The 11,270-nt window shown below is 34.8% G+C and overlaps 1 protein-coding gene across 2 annotated transcripts; it reads left to right on the forward strand.

Moving 5' to 3' along the window:
- Positions 1-2,423: 2,423 nt before the first annotated feature.
- On the forward strand, positions 2,424-10,074 carry FGB (fibrinogen beta chain). Of its 2 annotated transcripts, XM_029235895.1 has the most exons (9): positions 2,424-2,528; positions 2,759-2,779; positions 5,191-5,382; positions 5,862-6,045; positions 6,992-7,219; positions 7,754-7,867; positions 8,205-8,330; positions 8,540-8,825; positions 9,433-10,074. In XM_029235895.1, exons 1-9 carry the CDS (start codon positions 2,424-2,426, stop codon positions 9,662-9,664), a joined length of 1,488 nt encoding a protein of 495 aa, XP_029091728.1. In that variant the 3' UTR covers positions 9,665-10,074. The 2 variants fall into 2 exon arrangements, with proteins under 2 accessions (XP_029091728.1, XP_029091729.1); XM_029235896.1 differs by lacking the exon at positions 2,759-2,779.
- The last annotated feature ends 1,196 nt before the right edge of the window (positions 10,075-11,270 follow it).

Consider the following 11,270-nt stretch of genomic DNA (forward strand, 5'->3'; position numbering starts at 1 on the left):
AGGCATTTTAAAAAGTATAGCTGTATATAGCTCTATAAAAAATCTAGCAAGAAGTAGAATTAAAGAAACTCATAGTTATTATTCACTGCATCAACCATGCCTCTCACACAGACATGAATATCCAGCCCACACCCACATATTACAGTGAAAATGTAAGTGAAAATAAAGGCTAAGGATGGGAGTGCCTGTCTGAGACACTGTAGTCTCAAGAAAAAGAGCTGACCAAAACAACGACAACAAGCAAATCAAAAAGGTACAGGTTAATTCTTTATCATGTTTGCATTTTGTTGGGCAATATGGTCTAACAGGCACAGAGCATGAACTGTCTGGTCAGACAGACATGGGTCAAGTCCTGCTACCAGTACTTACTACTTGTATGCCTTGAGTACTTTACTTAACCTCTCTGAGTCTCTGTTTCATCATCTGTAAAACTTAAAGCAGATAAATGATTATCAGAGCTTGGAATCTGAAGCCTGTTTCAATGAAGGCTTGTTCACCCGTTCATTCTACGATTTTTTATCAAATGCCTACTATGGTCTGTCTTATTCACCAATGTATCCCCAGCTTCTAGCACACTGCCTGTCACATAGGAGGCCCTCAAGAACTATTTGTGGAATGAATGTTTAGTCTCTGGTGTTATGGAGTATAAATTCTAGTGATTTCCTTCCACCTTCCTGTTGATGATGGCAAGAATGCCTGTCAGAGTAGAAAAACAGTGAGACTTATAAGGGAACTTTCACGTTAATGTTGTACAATTTACTATAATATGCTAGAAGAAACAAAAAATTAACAAACTTCTGGGAATTAAATAATGGTTCTATTGCTAGTTGATGTAATGTCAGTGCTTGAAAATGAAGATAATATAATGTTACCTCAAAAGAAAATAATTTTTAGTTGTCTTAACATTGTCTGTCTTTTTAAATCAGCAAGAACCTGACATCATTAAAATAAAACCCTGCCCAGATGATTAAAATAAACTTTTCCTCAGTTACATTTTGAAGGGAAATATTATTGCATCTTCTTTTAATTGACACATGCATATACACATATTTGCTTTCTCAGTCAGAGTATGTATTCTTATAAGAAAAAATAAAACTAAGCTAATCATAATGTATAGTATTTACCCAGTACTAATGAATGAGATAAATTAGGAAAAATCCAATCAACTATTTTACTTAATTTAAACTCAACACTTTGCTTCTATAAATCTGAGTTAAAAGGATTTGGGAATGCAACTTATGTTACCCAGAGAAGAAAGAAATTTAGTGTGTTTCATACCATTATCAAGAGACTGCTTCAAAGCATTGTTTAAAACATATTCTCCTGATCCAAACCCGGATAACCTGCTATCTTTTTAAGAAAATCACTTAAAAAATTTAACAACAGATGTTTCACTTTGCATACCAAAAAAACCCAGGAAAATGCTGTAAAGAGCACACTTGCTGGGATTTTTGTTTTGGCTTTGGTTTTGCTATTGATTCTTGTAAGAGTTGTTAATCCTGATTGCAAAAAACAATGAAAAGACGACAAAGATGCATTTGTTAGCTTATAGGAAATTATGAAAGGAAATGGTATCTGAGCTTCTGTTTGAAATAGATATATGAAGGCTTCACTAATGTTAAAATAACATTGTCTTTATAAATATTAATAATATAAAATATAATATAAAAATAAAATGTTAAATATGTATCCAATCACCATAATAATGATTTTGATTTAGGAATCTGTAATCTACTAATTATTTTAATAATGTTTAGAATTATTTAAACATTTTAACATATTAGTAAAGAACAAAATATGGAAAGTGGTCAGAGCAAAAAAAGACTACATTTTCTTTTTCATGTTAGTCTATCATAGCATAAGGCATGAATATTATCGATAATTTTGTTATTCTGATTAATGTCTGAAAGATAAAATGAACACATGGTAATATTATTCTTGAGTTTAATGGCCTTTTTAAAAACTGAATTGCAGGATTACCCCAAAACAACACTTATGGTAAACCTCTAGTGAGTTCACAATGTTAGTGGGTGCCTTGTAAGTAGGTTGAATTTTTTTGTGCTTGGATTAAAAATATTTTTTTCCTCACACATTCTTTGGAAGCCTGTGTAGCATCCACGTTAATTTACAGGAAATGTGATACACAGCTCTTTTAGGAATGTCCCAATTTCTCATCATATTGTCCGATTAAATGAATTAAGGAACTTCGGTGTTACTAAACTCGGCCAACAGGGAACAGTTGTATGACAAGTAAATAAGTCTTGCTGGGAACATGTTGCTTAAGGGATAAAATGGTTCAGCCAACAAGTGAACCAAAAAATTAAACGTTAACTAAGGAAGGTAATCACTTGGAAAGGCATAGCTAACAGAGGTTTCAGGTATATATAGGATTGAAGATCTCTCAGTTAAGTCTATAGCAAAGGATGGTTTCTTGGAACTTCCAAAAATTTAAAACCATGAAACATCTACTACTGCTACTATTGTGTGTTTTTATAGTTAAGGGCCAAGCTATTGATGACTACGATGAGGTGACTTTTAAATATTATTGTATTCTTACTAATATTATTAATATAAAATATAACCAAAACATAATCATATGTGAATATTTATTATAATGAAATTAACATTGATTTTAATTATGAAATTGAATTGTTAATCTCTAAGGCCTATTTTATTTAAAGAATGTTGCATAGTATTTCTTACATAAAAACAAAATAATAATTTCTCATTTTCTGGTTTATCACCTTTATTTTCCCAGGAAGAAGATGTCAGAGCTCATGTAAGATGTGTTTTTCCGATTGTTGCTATCCTGAGTACTATCATTTCCATTGAGTTCTAGCAATATGTTATTACAATTTGAGAACAAATATCTGAAAATTTCCCAGACTATAAAATAATAGAAGAGCAGCATTTTAAAAGAAAAAAGCTGTAGTAGCTAGATGGCTCTTTGGTGAAGGAGGGTAATATAAAGCTCCTGAAATTACGGGCTATTTATGAATGAAAATTGTAAACTAAATCTAAAAGCAGAATAGAGCAAGTATGGTAATAGAAGATTAAAAATTGTTTTTTCCAAATGAGAAATTTATTTATTGTTATTATTAGTGGTTATCAAATATATCACTCCATTTAATTTATTCATTCGTAGAACAGTTTTTCCTCAAGAACTATCTTTCCTGATTTACTCCTACTGGTTTGAAGATGTCAAAAATACAAAAATACATTTAGAGAAATGAATATTTAAAGAATTAAAATTTTATTATCAGATAACTCCGGATCAAATTTCTTGTATATAGCATAGTATCACCATACTAGAAATAAAAGTACACAGTAATACATAAATGAAGTGATTCATTTTGGATCACTTGTTGAATTTGAAGGGAACCTAAGTTTTTTAATTATCAAACTATACATATAAAAAGATAGTTATTTGGTTAATTGAATTAGGTAAGAAAAATGTAAAGAATGTGTAAGAGTAAACTTTTACAAAGTACTTGGCTAAGCACTTTTACACTCCTGCTCACCAACTAATCTACACAGAGACAGTTTACTAGTTTAGCCTTCCAATTGGATTTTCTAGTTTTAGTTATTTCAATAAGTGGTCTTCATAAACTTCATATAATTTCTTTTAAGATGTTTAACGTTTTTCATTTACTTTTCTCTAGTAAAGCTAGATCACCAACACTACCTCTTTAATTATATTCTAAAATAGAAAGGAAATATTTTTCTTCTGTTATAATTTGATCTGTAGTAAACAGATGAATCACATTTCACAAAATTCCTGTCTGGCTGGGACCATGTCTTTGACACAAAATATGTATATTTCCTACAAATCTTCATACATTATTATTTTTCTTGCAGTCACACATAACATATACTATAGTTTAATTTCAGCAGTTAAGCAGGGGAATCTTGATCCAACTTGCCTGGGTTTAAAGCCTAGCGTTCTACCACTAAATGTTAAATATTATTCTAACTTATTGAATAAATGACAGTGAAATTCCAAACAGTCATTCGATGACTTCTAGGCCCACAAAATAGCTAGAGAGCTTAGTCTCTGCAGCAAGTCTAGTCATTTGTTAATTTGTAATTAAGTGCCAAAAGGTGCTGACGAAGGTCATATGATGATAATATAGTTAATCTAAGCCAGCACTTTTGTATTGCCTTGCATATTTTCCACTTCACTATCTTTTAATGTAATATTTTTTTCAATTAGCAAATAATTTTAATTGCAATGCACATACCATGAGAATTATTTTAAATATGAGAAAATCATGGTATTTGATAAAGGAAATCAAGTAGAAAATTTCATGGGAATGATTTAACAATTTTGTTGATAGAAGTTAAGGTTGAAGTTAGTAGTGGAAAAGCCACTTACACTGTAGTATCTGTTATGTGTGATTGCAATAAAAATAATAATAATAACTCAATATGTGCCAGGTATTCTTCTAAGGGTGTCATATGCAATAAGTCATTTAATCCTAACAGTCATCTTATATGGCAGATACTTTTATCATCCCTATTTTACAGATGAAGTAACTTGCCGAAGATCTTTTTTTTTTTTTTTTTTTTTTGAAGATCTTTTTAGCTAGTAAGTGGTGGGGGTCAAAACTTGAAACCAAGCAGTCTGGCTCCAGAATGCCTTATTCCTCTTCAAACGTGTTAGAGCCAATGGTTGTCTTATTACAAATAAATCCTAAGTAAATTTCGCTTTTAATAAATCTGTATTACCTCTTAAATATTATTATATAGGCGTTAGCCAAATTAATCGTCAATTCATAAAAATTGAAAGTAAAAAAATAATTAACAATAATTACAGGAATTTAGTAATCCAGTGCCTTGAGAACATTTATTCCTCCTGATGGTATAGATTTCTTACTATTTTGTGTGTTCCAACTTATAGGTTTCAGGAATCTGAGGTCATTACCTTTCATTATCTGATGCGACATTTTTTAAAGTCTCTTTTTAAAAACTACCCCGGGCACAATAGCTTTTTGCACTGTTTTTCTTTCTACTGTTACTGAAGAGACCTAAGGAACCTATTGACTTACGAACAACAACTACCTAGTTGATGGATCTTAAGCAAATCCTCAGTCATTTGATAACCTAAGTTATAGAATGAGAGTGTTGGAATAGCTGCATCTAAAATCTCCTATAACACTCTACATTTTATTTCTGCCTGGTTCCCTGAAGTTTCATTTGGATGCCCGTGGCCATCGACCCTATGACAAGAAGAGGGAAGAGGCTCCCAGCCTGAGACCCGTCCCCCCTCCCATCAGCGGAGATGGCTATAAGGCTCGTCCAGCCAAAACAGCTAACCGCCAGAAGAAAGTGGAGAGAAAACCCCCTGATGCTGACGGCTGCCTGCACGCTGACCCAGACCTGGTGGGTGGGCCTCCCATGCGAAGAAGGCCTGTATTCATCATGTCTTCCTGATGTTGTGTTGACCCACATTACCATCATTTTTATTTTGTTTGTTTCTTTTGGATGGAAATACAAAACATAAACTTATTGGGCCCTGAGCTAAGGGTGCCTTTCTAATTTTCTTTGGTCTGGGCCCAAGATTACAAATTAGGACACATGAAACATCATGAAACATCATCTCCTTTGTACTTTGCCCACTTTGTCTGTTCAGATGGTAACATTTTCATAGCCTAATTACCTTTGTTCTGTGGTAAAGATTATTTTTAATCTTCAGAGGAATATAATGATGAGCCTAGAATTTCTGGTCTCACATAAAGAAAATCAAATTGCAAGTTTTTATATTGGTGAATGATATCATTGAATTTTCACTATGTGCTATTTTCACAAATATCCATAACCCCAATCCTTCATCTAATGTTGGCTATTTTCTTTGTTTGCAGGGCGTGTTGTGTCCTACAGGATGTCAGTTGCAAGATACTTTGGTAAAAGAGGAAAGACCAACCAGAAAGAATGTAGAAGAGTTAATTACTAATATAGAGTCTGTTTCCCAGACCGCTTCTTCCACCTTTCAGTATATAACTCTGCTAAAAAACATGTGGAAAGAGAGGCAGAAGCAAGTAAAAGGTAGATGTCCTTGTGTTTCCTGTTTGATTCTATTATAAAATTGAAACTGTCAGAGTGCCATGGGAATGCACAATTCTGAGAAGATTCATGTTTCTAGATGAGTCCGAGTAGTTCAGTATGAGCCTGATTACCCCAAGGTCCTCACTTAGGCATCTTCACCTGCAATTTGTCTGACAAGCACTATGCAGCTCTTATTCCCAGTCTGGCATCAGCAAGGATGATTCTCTATGAAAATTTTCACTGTGAGTCCTTATTTTTAGTCTATAAAAAAAACTTGTGACTCCGAAGACAGTATATTCACAGAGTAAATAAAAATTTAGCATTTATAGATTTAACATTTGAGGTTTTGAATATAACTGTGTCCAGGATATACTCAATTGAATTGAAGATAATGATCTTACCCTTTGAATCCTGAGATGTGAACTTTGAGTGCTATTGTCTTGGTGGTTAGGAATCAACTAGTGAGCCAGCATGGCATAGGTGTTTCAGGGAGTAACAAACCCAAGTTTGGACATTTTTCAAAGGAATCATGGCATTTCTCTTGTATATTTCAAGGCTCTGCTCTACTTAAGTAAGATGAATAAATAAATCAAGTGTATCTACTCCATAAGATGTTGAACTTCTGAGATGGAAAGCCTAAGTCCTGCTTTCTCCTCTTTTCCTCACCAAAGTAATAAACAACTTATTGTATTTATTACTAGCCATAATTTTTAGTTTAATCTAAGGTAAATTACTATTATAGTAGCTAGACTATATGTTAATTTGTGTATGCCATGGGGAAAATAATTTCCCCTAAGTACAACTACATATCATGACTGCCCGATGTTCATTCGGGGTCTATAAGTTTATTCTCAGAAAATCAGCATCACAATTGTGTGGTTGAATACATTTAGTTTTTTTATCGAGAGAAAATGCTAACCATTCCTACATAATTTCATTTTTCCAGATAATGAGAATGTAATAAATGAGTACTCCTCACAGCTGGAAAAGCACCAGTTATATATAGATGAGACTGTGAACAGTAATATTCCAACTAAACTTCGTGTGCTCCGTTCAATTCTGGAAAACCTGAGAAGCAAAATACAAAAATTAGAATCGGATGTCTCAACTCAGATGGAATACTGCCGCAGCCCGTGTACTGTCACTTGCAATATTCCTGTGGTGTCTGGCAGAGGTAGCTAGTTAAGACACATATTTCTAGTAGGTTCCAGAAGAACTCACACTCTCTAAAAATAAGAGAACTAAAAGAAGTCCAGTGGATTTTCCCAACAGATCCTAATGACATCTTAGCACATCATGAAGATATCCCTAGCATGCCTAATACATTTGCCAGTTTTTGATGAGTAGGAAGCAGTGTAATTATGGTGGTAGCTCCATGGGTGTAATGTACATGCTTGCTTGAAAAGATGCTGGAATCATGGATACATACATGTAAGGATTTCTCCATCATGTGGGTTCTGGAAGTTTATGGATATCACAGGACACAAAAGGTAGAGAAGAGCTTTTTCACCCCCTTGGCAGATAGAATTCCTTGAAACTGAGTTCGATTTTTAGTAAAAGGAAGATTCAGTTTCTACAACATATTCTCAAATGTCTAAAATAAAATGTTCCTTAGTATCTATGTAATCAGTTATCTTACAAACTTAGTGACTAAAGACAAGGTAATGATGTTGTAATTCCTAAATATAATTTTATCTTATGGTTGCAGAATGTGAGGAAATTATCAGGAATGGAGGTGAAACATCTGAAATGTATCTCATTCAGCCTGACAGTTCTACCCAACCATATAGAGTATACTGTGATATGAAAACAGAAAGAGGAGGTAAGTGTTTGATAGCTTTTGACCTATTATGCTGAAATTATTTTAATGCCAGGAAATAAAACCTAGCTTTAATGTAGCTAACAATGAGCCATTTGATTTGGAATTCAATCTGATGTTTTAGAATATCTCTGATTCACAATTTGGGGTAAGATAAGGCACTTGCAGTTTCCAAAGATTTTGCGAGTTTTCCTCTCACATTTATTTCCTTATTATATCTATTTTGGAGCACTAAATATCAATGGGCATGAATTAAATGGACAAGGAATCCAGACATTGCCCTCAAAGTGACATTATTTGTTAGTGGTAATGTGTGTTATTTTGTTTCTTTCAACCAAAGGATGGACAGTAATTCAGAACCGTCAAGATGGTAGTGTTGACTTTGGCAGGAAATGGGATCCATATAAGGAAGGATTTGGAAATATTGCAACCAATGCAGATGGGAAAAAATACTGTGGTGTACCAGGTAAAAGCTAGGAGTACAAAATAAAATCATTCTTTTTTAGATTATTTTTCTTCATTTAAAAAACATAGTGCTGGTAGTCTGTTTTTAGGAGTTTTAGGAGGTTAAGAAGAATTTACAAAAAGAGTATAAAAGCTAATGATGAGGGGAAAAAGCCAGTTTTTTTTTAAATGTTTTATTTTTGGTGAGATTTTATTTTATTTTTCCTTTAGGTGAGTATTGGCTTGGAAATGACAAAATTAGTCAGCTTACCAGGTTGGGACCCACAAAGCTTTTTATTGAAATGGAGGACTGGAAAGGAGATAAGGTGACAGCATTCTATGAAGGATTCACTGTACAGAATGAGGCCAACAAATATCAACTCTCAGTGAGCAAATACAAGGGCACAGCTGGCAATGCCCTCATAGAAGGAGCTTCTCAACTGGTGGGAGAAAACCGGACTATGACCATCCACAACAGCATGTTCTTCAGCACATACGACAGAGACAACGATGGCTGGTACGTGCTGGTTCTTCCCTCCTGCTTTTAGCACCGCTGCTAACATAGCTGCTTGGAGTCATTAATGATCACTAATGTGATTAGTGACTCTCATTTCTTGGGTACTTCCTGTGTGCCAGCCACTGTGCTAAGCTCTTTCTGGGTCACTCTAAAGCACTCCAGCTATAACGTTGCCATTACTATCCTCATTTTACAAATGAAAATTAGAGAGATTAAGTAATTTACACAAAATCACATAACCATAAAAGATACAACTGGAATTTGAGCACAGTTACAAAGTAGTGCGTACTTAGACAGATTTCCCTGTCTCTAAATTGGACTGTGTATATCAAAACCTCCATTTTGTTTTCCAGGGATCTGTAACACTAAGGGATCTGAAAGCTATCATTTCAGGATAAAGTAACAAATATAGATTAATTTGCCACATAGGCCCAGTTCTCTCCCTTTCTTTCTATAGGGCAGAGAAGACCTTTGCTGTGTAATTGTGACTTTACATATAGAACCAGAGGGAAGGAATATTGCACCCAGCACTTCTCTGTGCGTACTTTGCAAAGAATTAACTTGAGGGCACTGCAGTTCTAATAACCCCAAACGAATTTCCTTTCAGGAAAACTACAGATCCCAGAAAGCAGTGTTCTAAAGAAGATGGTGGTGGATGGTGGTATAATAGATGTCACGCGGCCAATCCAAATGGCAGATACTACTGGGGTGGCCCTTATACCTGGGACATGGCAAAGCACGGCACAGACGACGGAGTGGTGTGGATGAACTGGCAGGGGTCCTGGTACTCGATGAAGAAGATGTCCATGAAGATCAGGCCCTACTTCCCAGAGCAATAGTCCTCCACACATAGATTATTATTCTTCCCTATGTGACAACATTTTTATATATCATGTCATCAGAATTTTTTTTCATACCTTATATCCCTCTAAAGCTATCAAAATGTAGTAAGTGTGACTTTTTGGAAACAGTATTTAGGCAAATGACATTTAAAACAGCACATGATTTTCTTTCATATTCATCATTTCTATTGCATACCAAGATGTAACTAAAAGGATGACTGTGGATAGTCAGTGTTCATAATTTCAGTGGATTGTGAAAAGTTTCAAATTAGGAAGAGAAATGTTCTATCCTTGTGGGAAAACTGAGGTGAACTAAAAACCTGTGTTTAAAAGTCCACTTTTAAACCTCTCTTTATTTATGTAAGATCTGTCACAGAAAACTCAAAAAGATTTATTCATTAAACTGGTTTCTGTTACAATAAATTAATGTTTTCTTATTTTGTACTCCACACGGCCACTGAGTTAGGCTTTGAACTTGTGAGAAAAGAGAAGCATTCACAACCTCAAGTAGCTAATGAAGTGGCAGTGAACCCCTGAAGGTTCAGCATCTCCCTCTGTACCATGAAAATCCACTGCTCTGCAGGGAACTAGACTTGCAGATCAGAGATCCCAAGAGGACAGTCACGGTCAAGGCTTCACCATTTGTTTTTTGAGGGAAACAGCAAGGCAGGAAGCAGCATTTGCCTGTTGCCTCTGGAAATTCGGCCTATTGGCCTCAACTGTGTTTTTGTTTTTCACATGGTCACACCAGAACTGAAGTAGAAGTGAATTTCTCTTCTTTCTACTTCTCCTCGGCAAATGAGTATATCAACTCAACTTTCTTTTACTCTGTATTCTCCATCTGCCCTGTGCAACCATCTGACCCTTAGTCCTCCTTCCCTCTTGTAGCGTCATTGCCACTGATTTTCATGGAAACATTGTCCTGATGCTCATCTTCTTAACCTTTGCATCTAAGCAAAGGTTATTCATTTCTATCATGGAAATACCATCACTCCTTTAATTCCTCATCATAGCCAACTTCAACTTTTACCTGGTTTCCCTGCCGTAGGTTCTGTCCCACCTATATTCAATTTGTCTGTTACTCTGCCATCATATATATCATCCTAAAAACAGAAAATTCTGACCAAGTTACTTTCCTGCTTAATGTTAGCTTGTTGTTATCTAAGTGTTAAAATACAGATTTCTTAGCTGGGAGTGAAAATGGCTTGTTACTTGGTCCCAGCACTATCTCCTGCCCCTGTCCCTCTTCACTATACATCTGTACTCTTGTCACAGTGAATGTTTCACCATTCCCGGAAAGGTCAGGCCCTTTTATATTGTGCTCCCATTGTAAACAACATCTTTCCTCCAACACCATCTGACAAAATTGCTGTCCATTTCAAGCTTCGCTTTAAATGCAATTTGTCTGTTCTACACATCTTTCTCCTTCTTTGATAATGAGCTCTTACTCATCTTTGATTCCAGAATCATCTGCCTGTCAGAAAGTCAGATTTTCATAAATTTATAAATATTCTATGACTAAACCCAATGATTATCAAGATCTTGGATAGCCCTTTTTTAGGTAGAACCCATTTTCCAATAAAGGCACACATAGAAACTCAAT

The sequence above is a fragment of the Monodon monoceros genome, unplaced genomic scaffold, assembly GCF_005190385.1.
Source record: "Monodon monoceros isolate NGI ecotype Baffin Bay Population unplaced genomic scaffold, NGI_Narwhal_1 Super_Scaffold_20, whole genome shotgun sequence".
Taxonomy (NCBI): domain Eukaryota; kingdom Metazoa; phylum Chordata; class Mammalia; order Artiodactyla; family Monodontidae; genus Monodon; species Monodon monoceros.

Excerpts from the sequence above, each read along its gene's own strand:
- FGB (XM_029235895.1), top strand. The coding sequence starts at position 2,424 with ATGGTTTCTTGGAACTTCCAAAAATTTAAAACCATGAAACATCTACTA. Across the intron at positions 2,529-2,758 it reads CTATTGATGACTACGATGAG|GAAGAAGATGTCAGAGCTCA; the intron begins GTGACTTTTAAA and ends TTATTTTCCCAG. Across the intron at positions 7,868-8,204 it reads TATGAAAACAGAAAGAGGAG|GATGGACAGTAATTCAGAAC; the intron begins GTAAGTGTTTGA and ends TTTCAACCAAAG.